At 35.8% G+C, this 16,402-nt stretch overlaps 1 protein-coding gene across 2 annotated transcripts in view; it reads right to left on the reverse strand.

Moving 5' to 3' along the window:
- Window positions 1-16,402, reverse strand: part of LOC107553852 (dual specificity protein phosphatase 8-like) — a 54,649-nt gene that overhangs the window by 16,894 nt on the left and 21,353 nt on the right. For both annotated transcript variants that reach the window (XM_016236168.1, XM_016236169.1), the window contains one exon: window positions 11,877-12,015. In XM_016236168.1, the coding sequence (XP_016091654.1) occupies window positions 11,877-12,015 (139 nt within the window). The remainder of the gene's footprint in view (window positions 1-11,876; window positions 12,016-16,402) is intronic.

Consider the following 16,402-nt stretch of genomic DNA (forward strand, 5'->3'; position numbering starts at 1 on the left):
AACAAGTACAAAAAAAGAAAAATGCACAAAGAACTTGTATGGAGATTTTTCCATCTACAGATTTGTTCCTGACCTTCTTTTCTATGTAAATTAAGGGTGCACACTATTGCTGAGAAACACAATCACTACTTAGCAGTCAGATGTCCTTATGCACAAAGGCACAGATCCCTAAACAAGACCATATCTGTAGTTTTGTAGAAGCATTTTTTAAATTTGAACTAGCACCTCATGACTACACCACGTTATGTACGAGAAGCTGCAAAAGACACAGACGCAAGTGGAATGTACAAAACATGGTGATATTAATTTTTAAGTAAATATAATGGACGATATATTGCGTCACCAAAAATGATTGAGGTCATGCATATATATATTGCGCGATAAGTCGATATATTGATTATTGCGACAGGCCTAGTAACAGGCTTCCTGGATTTCTTTTTAGAGCGTAGAAACCACATACTAATGGGCTAAAATGACTCAGAATACCTTAGCAACTGCATAGCAACATTCACAAAGCACTAACATTGTGCAAGAGAGTTTTTCACAACAAACAACACATTTACTTCTGAAATTAGAAAAATCTTGTTCTAACACTTTCAAAAGGTATAAATGTAACAGCAACAAAGTGATCCATATGGTCCCCTCCAGTTCTAATCAACCTGCTCAGAGCAGGATTCGAACCAACATTTCCGGCATGGGAGGCGGGCGTGGTAAGGAGGACCTCTAGCGTCAATTGTTAGTGTGCCTCTTGAGATCATTGGAGTGAGGTTTACCTGCACAGCTCTTACTAGCTGACCTCTGTTACACTCACACCCTAAACCTCACTACCATCCGGGTCACGGCACCAATATAACCCCTCCGGTTCTACTTGGCCTGCTCTGAGCAGGATTCAAACCAATGTTTCCAGCATAGGAGGTGGGCATGCTAACAAGGACATTAAAGACCGCAGCCTCTAGCGTCAGTCACTAGTGCGCCTCTTGAGATCAGGGGAGTGAAGTTTACATGCACAGCTCTTACTAGCTGGCCTCTGTTACACAGAGCATTTACTGAAAGAAAGCTGTAAAAACCCCAGAAATTGTTATGACGTTACATTGTTGTGACATTGTTTTCCAAAGCGACCTGCATTTCATTCACGTATGTATATTTTATCAGTTCATGCATTCACTGGGAATCAAACCCATTATCTGGCGTTGCTAGCGCCATGCTCTACTGTTTGAGCTACAAGAATTCCATAAATAATAAACTTGGCCTGCCCTGAATGAAATATGCTGCCGCTTGGAGGTTAACCAATCATATCAAGTCATTTACATAGAAGTCTTTTAGGTACGGTAGCAAAACCAGCACTTTGTGGGTGCAAAACTTAAATTATGACTCTTTTTGCTGCAAGAAACAATTGCTAATGGTATAAAAGAGGATAAAATAAAATGCTCCAAAATTGCTGAATATGATCCCTTGGTTCTGTATTTTAGACAGAGTATTCAAACAAAAAGTATTCCTCAATTTAATTAAGTGCACTGAACTTTTTTCAAGTCAACTTTTTTTAAGGGAAATTTGGATGGTAGGTAGATTCAAGGAAAGAAAAGTGGGTGTGGGTAAACCAAGCAAGAAATGGGTGAAAAAATAGGGAGACAGTAGCAGAGAGGAGAGGAGAAGTAGTTCATGTCATACTGAAAGTATTTGGCAATGGTCGGCCCGCTGACATTTCTTCATTTCTTCAGCTTGTTTCTCAGAATTGACATAACACATATAATTTGAGGTCTATGAGAACACAGAGAAACTATAGCCAAGTTTACAGCAGGCCATATGTAGGACAAATGCTACTCATTTCTTCATACCGCAAAATGGTGTATATGTATGCCGAGGGTACAGGGTGGAGACTGAAAGGTCATCTTTTTGACCTTTGTGAATCTGCGGCGTGTATATGTGTGCTGTTCAAGTAGGCGACTGGCGCCAGATGTGATGACCACAGGAGCCTGAACTAAAAATAGAGCCATGCTCTAATCAGAAAGACATACGGCCAGAGAAAGAGTTGAGTGTGTGCGTGTTTGTTGAAAATAACAGAGCACCGAGAACGTCCCTCGAGAGCTTACCTCATCCTAATGGCAACAGTGGCTCTTTTTCAATAGAAACATTGATCCCTGTGCTGCTCTGGGACGATAATGGAAATGGGTTACGTAGACACAGGAAGTCAAGCTGCTGCAGGATGAAGTTTTAAATGTTAACCATCTAAAGTGATCTGTTGTACATGGTGTCTTTTTATGACTAGGAATTAAATGGAAAATTCACCCAAAAATGTCAATTCTGTCATCATTTACTCACCCTCAAGATGTTCCAAACCTGTATGAGTTTCTTTCTGTTGTTGAAAACAAAAGATGTTTCGAAGAATGTTGGTACAGTAAAAACAGCTGACGGTAGCCATCGACTTCCACAGTATGGAAAAAAATACTATGTAAGTCAATGGGGACCAAAAACTCTTTGGTTACCAACATTCTTCAAAATATTTTATTTTGTACTCAACAGAAGAAAAAAACTCATAGAGGTTGAAAAGGAATTGTTCACATCATGCTGTCTCCTAAATAAACTTCCAAAGTAAATGTGGTGCTTATCCATGCAAAACTCACCACCACAACGCATGGGTGTTTGGGTGGTTTCAAGGGTAATGCTTTGTGGTTGCCAGGGTGTACTTGATGGCTGCTAGGTGTTTTTCTATTGGCCCAAATCAAAAACAGTCCACATTCAAGTGTATAATATTCTGGGCCCGGATTCATGAAACATTCTTAAGAATTCAACTGTTCTTAAGTGCAGATATTTTTTATTCTCAAAAAAAAAAAAAACTGTAGGAATTTTTTCATCTTTTAAAGATTTTTCTTAGATGGAACTTTTGTGAGACAGAAGAATTTTAACTCCTAATAAGAATGTTCTAAAAAAATCAAATAATAAAGTTATTCAAGAACCACCATGCAAACAAATAGAAGTCAAATACAAGTCATTTTTGAGAGACTATTTGAGAACCTCGTAAGAAATTTTTGAGGGCTGCACTTAGCAGAGAACATTCTTATGAAATGTCTTAATTTCTTAAAAAGATTGTGAATCCGGCCCAGCCCCCAATATGTGATTTGGGTTCTAAAGTAAGTTTATGGGATTTTCATTGCATATTTCATCCACCAGGGAAAAACTGATTCAAAAATCAGGACTGATTAAAAAAATAGCACACCTTTCTTAGCTGCACAATTTCAGGCATCATTCAGATTTCTTGTTTCTACATTTATATGTATTAACTTCTAAAAGTACAGATGTTAAGATCTGATGCTTATATGGGAAATGTAGGTTTGAATCTGGCTTCCATAGTGCCCCAATCCTATTTGCGCTGGCTATCTCTTCAAATAATTTCCTTTAAAAAAATATTCTTAACATCAACACTTAATAAACACAAACCTGCTCAACTAATATTGCACATTAAGTTTCAGCAAACATTATTTAAAGGAATAGTTCAGCTAAAAATGAAAACTTACTGAAAATGTACTCACCCTCAGGCTATCCAAGATCTAGATGAGTTTGTTTTTTCATTGGAACAGAACAGGAGAAATTATTTTTTTTCTAAAGCGTTTCTAACTAAAGCACTATCGTGGATTATGGACTTGATGGTTTAAAGTTAAAATGTTTTAATGATGGATTTGTTTCTTATAAACGCGCAGCTTTTCACTTCACAATACATTAACTGGTGGTCTGGAGTGGTGTGGATTACTTGTGGATTATTGTGATGTTTTTATCAGCTGTTTGGAGCATTTTGACGGCACCCATTCACTGCAGTGGATCCATTGGTGAGCAAGTGATGGAATGCTATATTTCTCCAAATCTGTTCACATGAAGAAACAAACTCATCTACATTTTGAATGGCCTGAGGGTTGCAAAACTAAAATTGTAACATTGATCCAGTCTAACTATTAAAAAGCGGGATCTCATGTGGTGCCATTTTTGTTAGTGATTTCACTGACACGACTGACATCATAGTTTGATCATTGACTGTATATTTATGTTTAAAAATGCATCTTGGAATGTTATATGATTGACTTTTCTGCTATAATCAGGGCTTACAATAGTTAAATTCAAGCAAATATAATAGGAAACTTTTTTCCACAGAATTCTGTCAGACTTTTTCCTGTGCTGGTTTAAATCATGATTGCCCTCCTGTCCTTTACCTCAACTGGGCGTGGAAACGGCGGTAAAATTTGAGCTTTGGCTGATCGTGGCGAGTCTGGAGTCTGAGAGAGAACGTAATGTTGAGGGCAGGTTTACAGTGAAAGGATATATTGATATTGTTTTAGAGAGAATGCGACACCACCTGTTCATTACCTCATTTTGGCGAACACACACAAACATTTCAGCAAGAAACGCCCAGTTGCATAATAGGAGCCAGGAGCGAGACAAAGCTGAATTCAGCTCCAAAAGCAGCTAAATACAAAAGGGGTAGGAACACTCTGGTCCCTGCCAAGCTAAAACTTTCATCTTCTAATTGAGCATAATTTGCTACTTTCTGCCAAATTCCTCCCACTTTTGCTGAGTTTGATGGTACAGAGGACCTTCTATTCATCCTTTTTGAGTGGAATACGACCAATTTTACAGCATCTGGAAGTTTAAAACAGGAGTTATAAAATGACTCTGCACATTTCTGTCGGTTTCATAAGGTTTTGAAAAAGTTTTTTAAATGAATTTCTCACTATTTTTTAATGAAATTTAAAAAAGTCATGCGGTGTAACCAAGTAAAAACATATTTTCTTTACACCTTAAATACATCTAAGTGCACACATCTTAATCATTATTTTCAAAAAAGTTTCTAAAGATATTTTTCAATGTAAACAGTATTTAATATAAAGATAATTAATTGTTCATTCATAAATATCATTGCCGTTTGGGGAGTTGCACCACATGATATTTTGCAATATGAACTAACATTGACTTGACATGAAAAGTTCAAATTATCGGTAACACTTTACTTGAAGGGGTGTGCATAAGACTGACATGACACCTTCATAATCATGACATGACACATGTCATGAATATGAAGGAGGTTTTAGCCGCCTCACACTTTTCAGTGAGCTTCAAGCAGATGACATCTTTCACGCTATCCTCCATTTATAGCACTACATAAAAATGGCCAAGTATGCTGGCTACCTGACAAAATTGCGCACTAAATATTTGAATGTTTTTTTTTTGCTTTAATGCTTCATGTTACACAGCCTGAACTGCTAAATTGTATTGAAAAATTGGTGAAATTATGGTATTGCACCATTTTAGATTCATGGTATCTTGATACCACTTTTTTTTAACCATCCAAGTCTAAGGTCTGCTGACCAAGATTTCACAACAGTAGCTCAATTTTAAAAGGTTCTTAACTGATTAGATTCTCCCGGATTTGAATTTGGGAGAAAATTGTGATATCACAATTTCCCCGCACCTTCACAAACTTTGCACAGCCGTCCTAAAGATATGAGCATTAGAAATGCATGGCTGAAGTTTGTTTTTAAATGATGTGCCTGAGCGACTGAATGATAACGTTTTCATTTGATCTTCGTCATTCACAACAGATGTTTTGTGAATTATTCTAAACATGTTGCAGGTTTTCACAGTATCTTTTATTGAATGATACAGCAATGCCAAGCATTTTATCCTCAGAGGCAACGCAGCTTAAGTACATTAATTTTTAATCTTACAGTGTGTAATAAACGTTAAACCAGTGTTTAACACTATTAAGACACAAAATGTATCATTGTTTGAGTACGGCTAATAAAATCTGTATATACCCGTAGCAGAAATATTTGCTTGAGTTTAATAATTTTATGATATAAGTTGAATATAGTTTGTTACCGTTGCCATTATTAACCCTTCACACAATGTGTAGTTGGTGTTTTACTGTTGTAGTCTCAACAAGTACTCTGCATGTAGATATATACACATTTATATTATAACTTTGCAAAATTTATAAACTTACCTCGAGAAACAAAATTCTGAAACTGCATTTCATGACCCCTTTAACATCCATGGAACATTTCAAATGCACAAAAGTTTCTTTATAGTGGAAAAAAAATGTTTTTATGTCATTTGTCATATGTCTTTAAAAAAAATTCTTCACACTAAGAAAAATTGGTTCTTATATGGACTGATCAATGAAATGTTCTTAAATGGCTCAAAAATGCTTCTTCAGTGGCATCGCTGGGAAAAAAACTTTTTGGAGCATTTATTCCTGAGTGTAGACAAACTTCTTTGAGAACTACTTTTAAAAAAAAGTGGCTCTTTTAACAAAGTGTTGACATTTCATGAAATTCTCCTCAAATATTGTTATGAAACCAATGAAACAATGAAACCATCACTTGCTTTCTGTTACATCAGTCTGCATTGCTTTGAGGGATTTTCAAATTTGGTTTGTGCATAAACAGCACTTTTTTATCCAGATAGCATTTATACTAAATGAAAAGGTGACTGTTTAAGACAGGAAGTGGTCATAAACTTCCTGTTCATTTCATCACTTACAATCATAATTATTCCGATCATAACACATATTCAACATATCTAATCTTATGCTAAACCAAAAACACTGTTGCACAACTAAGTAGCTCTGATTCAAACCCTCATGAGCTGTTTCTGCTCTCTGGTCACTACCTTCAACATAATGCTCCACACTTAAAAGACACTTTGTTTTTTATGCATTCACCAAGGTTTGTGTACAGTGTGTGTGATCAGCATAGTATGCACATACTGTATGTGAATTTTTTGTGCAATGTATTTATTGGCGACACTTGCTCCTCCATTTGTTAAAAAAAGAAGCGTAAAAGGCCTTTTTTCACAAATAAATTCTGGAGAGAAATAGCGCAAACACTGGGCAAGGATGAAACTTTCTAATGCACATGCATGTGTCGAGTGCCTGTGTTCGTGCACACTATCAAATGGAGTATAATGTGAAAAACTGTGCATTTGGTTGAACACAGTCAGGCTGCAAGAAAATGTGGCCCAAATCCAATTGGTCCTAAATCTGATAAAATTCTAAATAATAATAATAATAAAAAAATTATATTTCTTTCACTTTATCTATGCTCTTATTTTCCCTTAATATCTTCCTGTCCTAGCTTTTATTGTTTTTGAATGATGACTGAAAATTTGTATAACGGGCACTTCACATGTTTACTACCATCTTATGATGAATCGCTTGTTGTTTTCCTCAACTGTAAGTCGCTTTGGATAAAAGCATCTGCCAAATGAATGTAAATGTAAGATACAGGTCAAATGTTTTGCAATGTTTTGCAAAATCATTCTGAACAGTCATATCAAAATTCATGCAACTTTTATCTCACCCTAGATCGACATTAATCATAATTCTCTGCTGACTGGATACACTCCAACAACTTTTTAAAGCTCACAAGAAACTTAATTTATGCTCACAGTTGATTCCAGTAGAATTTGACATTAGCATGTTGCTAAGCTAACAGCACAAAAATATCACACTAATATGGTGAAAATGCATTTTAACAGAACTCTTTCCCCACCAGTATTTTTTTTTAAAGTTGCCAGCCACCTCCAGCATATTCGATCATTTTTACAAAATTGTCATGGCCCCCAGAATTTTATTCTCCCTTCATATATTATTTTATTAATCATATCATACATTTCATAAGAAAAGCAACATGAGAAACATTTGAACAAAAAGCTGAGAATTTTTTATTTATTTTTTTTGTCAAAGACTACATCTGGATGGGATTCAGATCGATGATTAAAACATAGATGGAGTAGATTGCTTCCATCAAAACCCCCAAAGCTTGCACAGTCCTAAACTACTTCCTGAGTCATCATTTAATTCTGTAACATTAGGTAGTTTTGATTTATATGCCGTTTAATGTTTGATGATTGCTTTATTTTACATCTGCTTATATACGCGTTTGCTTGTTTCTGATTCTTCTTCGCTGTGTTTTGATCCAAAGATTTGGTACTCTTTCATAAAATGTGTAATAGCACCTCCTACCGTATAACAGTGAAAACACGGAAAGTGGGAAAAATTCTGTCAATGGTGGGGAAAGAGTTAATTGAACATTTTTCTATATAAATTATGCTGTGCAGTATGGAGTCCCACAAGGCTCAGTATGAGGACCGCTGCTTTTCAGGCTTTACATGAACCCTTGGGAGATATCATCAGGAAACATGGTGTTAGCTTTCACTGTTATGCTGATGATCCTCAGCTCTATATTTCTTCACGGACCAGCAAAACATACCAATTCGTAAAACTAACTTCTAATTCGTAGAATGCATAGTTGATATAAAAAAACTGGATGACTAGTAATTTCCTACTGCTAAATTCTGGAAAAAAAAAGATGTTTAAATTATTGGACCAAAAACCTCAGCATGCAATAACCTAGAACTGTCTAACACTTGTTGGCTGTGCTGTCAATTATTTGTCATCAGTTAGGAACCTAGGTGTGCTGTTTGATAGCAATCTTTCCTTTGAAAAACATGTTTCTAGTATTTGTAAAACCACATTTTTCCATCTTAAAAATATATCTAAATTACGACCTATGCTCTCAATGTCAAACGCAGAAACGTTAATTAATGCGTTCATGACCTCAAGGTTAGATTATTGTAATGCTTTATTGGGTGGTTGCACACTCCAGCTGAACTGACTTTAATTGAAAAATAGACTACTTACTATTGTCCTCTTGCATTATCGATACACTATTTTCCTGTTTAACATTGTAAAGTTACTTTGACAATCTGTATTTATGTATTATCTGCATTATATAAATAAAGGTGACTTGACATGATATATAAACTATATTTTATAAATGCCTATGCTAACATGAAATAAATACATGTAAGGTTCATGCAATGAAGATACTAAAATAGTTAAAAGAGATAATTTGTGGCAAAATTACCATAGTTATATTTGAGAACAACAGGAGACATGCAAAGGCTTTTATCCCTGCAAGTACTGGATTGAATACATCCAGAAATATTACATCATCTCCTCTAGAGCTGTCCTTTAATGTTTATCAAAGGCCGCCAAGAGCCATTTGTCATCCATATTGTCTTAATATGGTCTTAATAAAATCATGACGTCTTCTTTCCTGGCCTCATTTACACAAATAACTATTTTCAGAGTCTGAGGATGATAATATAAGCATGAATATTGAAAAACAGTTAATATTTCATGGACCTAACAGCGGTATCTATGCAATATTTGGAGTGGTTGAGCAATAGTAAAGCTTACCTTAGCAAACGCCACTAATAATTACATTCCATACTTTATAAAGTGTCTTATATTGATAGTCAGTAGTCTATTTTTAGATTTTTGCATCTTTTCTAAATCAAAGGTGCTGTCTCAGCTTGATGGCCGTGTAAACTTTCCATGTTACGTGTGACACATTTCTAATTTAAGCTTACCAAAAATCACTAAATGTGATACAAGGAGGTCTTAAGCTTTAAAAGTGACAGACGCTTCAGCGCAAGCAGCCACATAATCAAAGATTTGCAGAAGTGGTGAAATTTCCCCAAATCCTGACTGAAATAAATTTGAGCTTCTTTTAACTGCTGACATATTTGGATCAAGCAGCTTAGTAAGAAGTGAGAGGGGGAAAAAAGATAAGCTTCACACAGAAAACTGCCTCCTGTGAGGATTTCTACAGAACTTCGCTGTGACAGTCGCTATTAACCAAAAGTAATTATTATAGGGAGTGACAAAAAAGTTGGCTATGGGATGCAAACAATGTCTTGTGTTTTCTTGGGTTTGATCTCTAGATGCCGGTTAAAGCACATGCCTTTGGCAACCAGCAACTCCTTTGTGCATCATGACATCATTTGATTGACAGCAGGAGATTCCTGTCGGACCAGTGCATAGCAGCTGCACAAACGGTTAGCATTACATCTTTAATGTTTTTCCTCAGAAGTCGTGCAGATAAGGATGGGCGTTTTGAGTAATTTTTACTATCTATAATGTTTATTTATATATTTATAATATTTAAAGGGGTCATATGATGCAATTTCAAGTTTTCCTTTCTCTTTGGAGAGTTACAAGCTGTTCGTGAATAGATAAGATCCCTAAAGCTGCAAAGACTAAAGTCTCAAACCCAAAAAGATATTCTTTATAAAAGTTAAGACTCGTCCACGCCTACCTAAAACGCCTCGTTTAAACATGCTCCACATGTCTACCTCACTGTGTGGGGAGATTTGCATAACGTCGCCCAAATGTTCACGCAAAGAAAGAAGGCGTAACTTTATTGTTGCTGTAGTATTGTTGTTGCCGCTGTAGACGCTGTGTGTTTCGTTGTGAAAGCAAAACTACTTTGATTGGCCTTCCAAAAGAGGACACAACTAGAAATCAGTGGTTAAGTTGTATTTACAACACTGTTCCAGAACACTTCAACCCAAATATTCAGATGTGTCCAGCGCATTTTATGGAGGACTGTTTCCTGAACCCGAGAGAGCTGTTTCTACAAAGTGGGGCAATTCCAACTTTGCAAGGACAGTCTGGCGCTTCCGACACGTTTCAGAAAGGCGGGGCATTGAGGAGAAACAATAATGTACAGTATGTGGAAAATAATGTTTTTTTTTTTTTACTTTAAAACGCATAAACACATTTCATTACACCAAATAATGTTCTTTTTAGCAGCATCATATATCTAAATACCTTTAAAGTATCTAAATCTAAATATAAACAATATATATTACTACAATATATTGTTTAAGATATACAATAATACCTTACATCTTATAATTTTATATTATAATATTTTAACAATACTATATAATGTGTGTGTCTGTGTTAAATACACAATAAATAGTTTAAAATATACATTATTGTTAATACATAATGAATAATATATATTAGACAATATTTATAAAATATTTACTATAATTACTGCAGTATCCACGGTTAAGTATTTTGACTAAATATTATTTTACATAATACTTTTTTTTATATAATACTCAAACGCAATATACATACATATTATAAATAACAATTAAGACATGTACATTAAATTCTGCTGTCTATTATTATTATTAATTATTATTATTAACGTTACATCAAATGGTTTAAAAAACTATTAAAACACATTTTTTAAGAACATTTTCTACTAATTCAATTATCAATATGCATTAATAAAAGCATTTAAAAAGGACACAAGTCACATTTAAAAAGTTATTGAAAATAATTACAAATTAAACTATATATTAAAAATAATTAAAACATGTACATAAAATGTTATATTATTATTATTATTTAATGTTACATCACAAATAATTGTTTCAAAATAGCTAGCTTTATTAACCTAATAAAAAACTTATTCTTTATTAATATTATCAATAATAATTACTACTAATTCAGTAACCAATATTAATAATAAATAAAATGTAGTAAAGCATGAAATAAAAGCACAAGAAAGTTCACAACAGTGGTAATGGAGAGATTCAGGTGAGTTTCGCTGTATTTCGTTGGTGTCTACGGCAAGGAACGGTGCAAAGAAAAATCAATTTGCAAACCTTGAAGAGTGGTTTAACTAGACAACTACATGGTGCAAAACAAGTAGTGGAGCAGTTGAGTGTGTGCATTCCTCAAATGTCTGTCAGCGAACAACATAAATCATCAAGGCCTCTGATTCATTTACACGGAAAAGAAAACAGTCAGACAAGACAGAGCCATGAGGGAAATTAAAGAGACAGACAGAAACATGTAAAGTAAATGTGAGGGAACGACAGAAAGAGCAGGAGAGTGTTTGAGACTGGGTGATGTAAGAATCGCCCTCTGCTGGTGTAAACCAGGACCAACACGCTCCCGTCTCTCTCCAGCAGATCAGAGCTCAAGTCTGTGGAGTTTTCTAGCGTGAGTCTGTCTGTACCTGTCAGCAGAGACACCCGGTGGAAGCTGCCGTCCAGCTTGCTCAGGAGGATGTTGACGAAGCTGTCTTTGGAAAGCTGACCGGCGTCTTTCGTGCTCTGATCGTACACCACCACCTCCTGCCTGCGGCCCAGGTCCACCTTCAGAGCACAGACACACACAGGTACACATCAGTCAGATGTCACAGGTACACGTCACAGCAGAGGAAACAGTACGCTGAGTGCAAACAGACTTCTGACTATCCTCACAATACAGCAAAGCTGCTATGATGACATATACTGTAGCAAACATGTCGTACCAAAAATGAGCAAAAATAATATTTAGTAATAAACATATTAGTTATATATATATATATATATATATATATATATATATATATATATATATGGTAGCCCTTCGGGCAGGTACTCTTCAAGTTTTGGTAGCCCGAAAATTAATTTAACTAGCCCAATTAAAAAAAATACCTTACTCTAATGTAATACCCTAAATGTAAGGCAATGTATGACCCATTTTAAGAGCTGCAGAAGTAAAATGAACAAAGTGTGAGTGGGGTTGTATGTCTGTGGTAACATACAGTATTGAGCCAAAAAATTACATGATTTACAATTCAGATACAGGTTTTCACAAAAACAAAAATCCTATACAGCCTTTCAGCCTTCAGACCATTTTTATGAAAAGGGATAAATCAAGCATATAAATTGTTATGTTATGTTATATTATATTTGTTAATGTTCCTGTGGCTCAGTGGTAGAGCATTGCGTTAGCAGCGCAAAGGTCATGGGCTCAATTCCCAGGGAACACACATACTGATAAAAAAATGTATAGCCTGATTGCACTGTAAGTCACTTTGGATAAACGCGTCTGCTAAATGCATAAATTTAATTTAATTTGAATTTAAAACGTATAAATATTACGGTCTTAATTGTTTAGATTTTTAGAGGGCACATCAACTTCTTTCTCATTTACAACTCTGTGTTTGCTGTGTAAAATCATGAGTTGATATTTGCATTGATCTGATCATAAACAGCAAGAAAGGCTTATTGGAAATGCAAATTCATTCTCTGCCACGAGGTGGTGCTTTAGGAGCGCTGAAATATTGCGGTTTACCGGGTAACGGCTGTACACAAAGCAGCTCCGCGCTCATAAACGCTGCTTTATCAGGAATTATAGGTCAAATGAAATTAAAATGCCAACGACATGTTTCTGAGGACAGTCGGTTGCCTTCAGATACATTCAAATAAAGACATCCTCGCCGCATTTTGACTTGAAACATGCAGCGCTCATATTTATTCAATTACATCATTGCCTTTTGAAGTTTAATCCAGCCATATGGCGACTCTTGTCTTTCCGTCCCCAACTGTAAGACCTCTTGAAATTATAATTAAGACATTTCTTATACCATTTAACGTATTTAAAACTTTTTATGGCCTAAAGTTTGATACAACTCACTCAAGAGTGGTGATACATTTTGGTAGCCCAACTGGAAAACACAATAGCCGCGGGACTTCGGGCTAGCGATTTTGCGAGCCCTGAATATTATATATGGAATGCATCGGTTTGTTTACATAATATATTTTATAATATATTAAATAATTATTGCTATATAACTAATACTTGTGTGTACACACACACATTAATAATTAATAATATTTGAATAATACATATTTGCATATTATATTGGTAAGGTTGATGGACTGTGGAATTGACAATATATTGTATAGTTTAATAATATAATAAATATGAATTGAACATTAATATGCTTATAAAAATAATATATTATGAAAATATTATACTCAAAAACAAGATAGATGGATTGAGGAACTGACACAAGGGGGAGACAACATTTTGGCCATGCGTGTGTGATTATCGACCGATTAATCAATCTGTCTGGTATATCAATCAATTGCTGTTCTCTTACACAGATTATTATAATGCATTTTAAAAAACGCATACGTTTTTTAATATGCATTAGATTTTTAATAACGTCATGCATTAGAGTGTGAAACAGACAAACATGCGAGAATCGAGAGCAAAGGTGTGGAATCTTCTCCAAATGCTAACCTTTTGCAGAAAAACATGTCTTTTGCACATAAAGTGGAGACTGTGAGGCTTTAGCGCGCGCACCAGTGCATAAGACCTGAATCTGAGTGTGTGTGTGTATATGCGTTTGCCATGCAGCGGGAGCGTGAAGCGGTGTGTGTCTGTGTGTGTGCTGCACGCGAGCCCCACTGTCTCAATGTTGTCAGGCAGTTTTTAATCACATGACCATCAGCCAGAGCCGCTGCAGAATGACTCACTACAATACTGGAGCACTACTGGAGAAAACAGACAGAGAGGAGAGGAGGGGAGGAGAAACCAGGCCAGTGACAGAGGACGAAGATGAGGAAAGATGGAGGGATAAAAAAAAGGGATGAGAAGAGGACAGTCACACAATATTGGCGATTAACAGGAATGTATGGGAGTGTAGCAACAACTGAGTTGGTTATATGGACCCAGTCGTCTAGCCATCACAATTTAGCCCTTGTCAAACTCGCTCAAATCCTTACGTTTGCCCATTTTTCCTGCTTTGAGGACAAAATGTTCATATATCACACCCACTAACAGGTGCCGTGATGAAGAGATAATCAGTGTTATTCACTTCACCTGTCAGTGGTCATAATCTTATGCCTGATCAGTGTATATATATATATGTGAGCCTGGACCACAAAACCAGTCATAAGGGTCAATTTGTTTTAATTGAGATTACTGATAATATGAAAGCTGAATAAATAAGCTTTCCATTGATGTATGGTTTGTTAGGAAATGACAATATTTGGCTGAGACACAACTATTTGAAAATCTGGAATCGGAGGGTGTAAAAAAAATCTAAATATTGAGAAAATCGCCTTTAAAGTTGTCCAAATTAAGTCCTTAGCAATGCATATTACTAATGATAATAATTTTGTTATATATTTACGGTAGAAAATTTACAAAATATCTTCATGTAACATGATCTTTACTTAATATCCTAATAATTTTTGGCATAAAAGAAAAATCAATAATTTTGACCCATACAATGTATTGTTGGCTATTGCTACAAATATACCCCAGCGACTTAAGACTGGTTTTGTGCTCCAGGGTCACACACACACACACACACATACATTCAGACTTGTTTATTACATTTTTGGTTGCCAAAATTTGTGCATCACTAATAACAATGTCTGATTTGTGAATGAATCATTCTTTTGAGCCAGATTTTTAAAATTAATCAGTTACACAGAATCTGATCAATTTGAATAAGTTTTTTTTTTTAATGATTCAGTTGATTCAGAGCTAAAAAAAAATGGCAGAATTTTCATTTTTGGGTGAATATGATGACGTCACTCAATTTCTGATGAGCTGCTAACTTTAAATGCTTGACCTCTTTAAAATCAGTTGGATTCTGATTGGTTCTCAATGGTTTTATCATTCATCAGCTGGAAAAAATAAATCATTCTGAAAGTGATTCCAATGACATGGTTCCTCTGTGACGTTATCAGTATAGTTGTGGTGTGGACTTATTCTCACAAAATTACAATGATTATTAACCCTTTATAGTCAAAGTTGTCATTATAGTTATCATCCTTGGTGCGAAGGGACCTTTAGCCACTAAAAAACACCAGTTGTCCATTACATAGTAAGAAAACACCACCTTTAAATAAAAAAGGTCAAATCTTACCTAACCTGGCCTTTATTCTAAACAGCACTGACCTGATTTCAAATCCACATCAATGGATTTCAGTCAGTTCTATCTACAGTATGACAATGTCATATCCCCTTTCATTCAAGTAAAGCTGAGCTTTGGACTTCACAACACATTATATTGATAATTTAATTTAGAAACAGCACTACACAGCCTTGCAAACACAGGGTGTATCTAAACGCAAGTAAGAAAGTGAGAAGGTGTACGTGTGAGAAACCAAAGGTCTGTGTGTGTAACAGTACGACACCCTCAGCTTGGCAGGGCGCCTGAAAGGTGATGTCACCTGCTAAAGGTCGGCTGCGGTGGAAGATTACCATGTTTCCCTGCCAGGCCAGCTCCACTGACTGCGAAAGTTAAATAATAGCACCTCAGTCCTGGTTTTAAAGCACCTGGAGAACGTTTACACCTATCGTGCGATTATGCAAGTGAAGCTTAGCTGTTAGATAAGGTATTAAACTGAGGCTATTGATTGACAGGATAGTGAGAAACTAGGCCTCCCTGCTCATCGCCCTGGCCGTCTCCCGCAGGCTCCTCCCCTTCTGTACAAGGTGTTCCGCCTTAATTGGATGAAGGCTAAATCTAGACGGTGACATCATCACCTGAGGATTATGGGCTCTCATGAAGGCATGCTGAAGCCTGGGTCACCTACAGGGCAAACACGAATGCTGCCACATTCACACCCACGACTGCGTTGTCAACTGGTTTTTACTAATAAGCCTTAGTCAACATCAAAATTACAGGCATATTATTACTACAATGCTTCTCTCCCCCCCCCCCCCCCCCCCTTTTTTTTTTTTTTTTTT

This window comes from Sinocyclocheilus grahami, unplaced genomic scaffold (assembly GCF_001515645.1).
Source record: "Sinocyclocheilus grahami isolate Dianchi unplaced genomic scaffold, SAMN03320097.WGS_v1.1 scaffold483.1, whole genome shotgun sequence".
In the NCBI taxonomy this organism is placed as follows: Eukaryota; Metazoa; Chordata; class Actinopteri; order Cypriniformes; family Cyprinidae; genus Sinocyclocheilus; species Sinocyclocheilus grahami.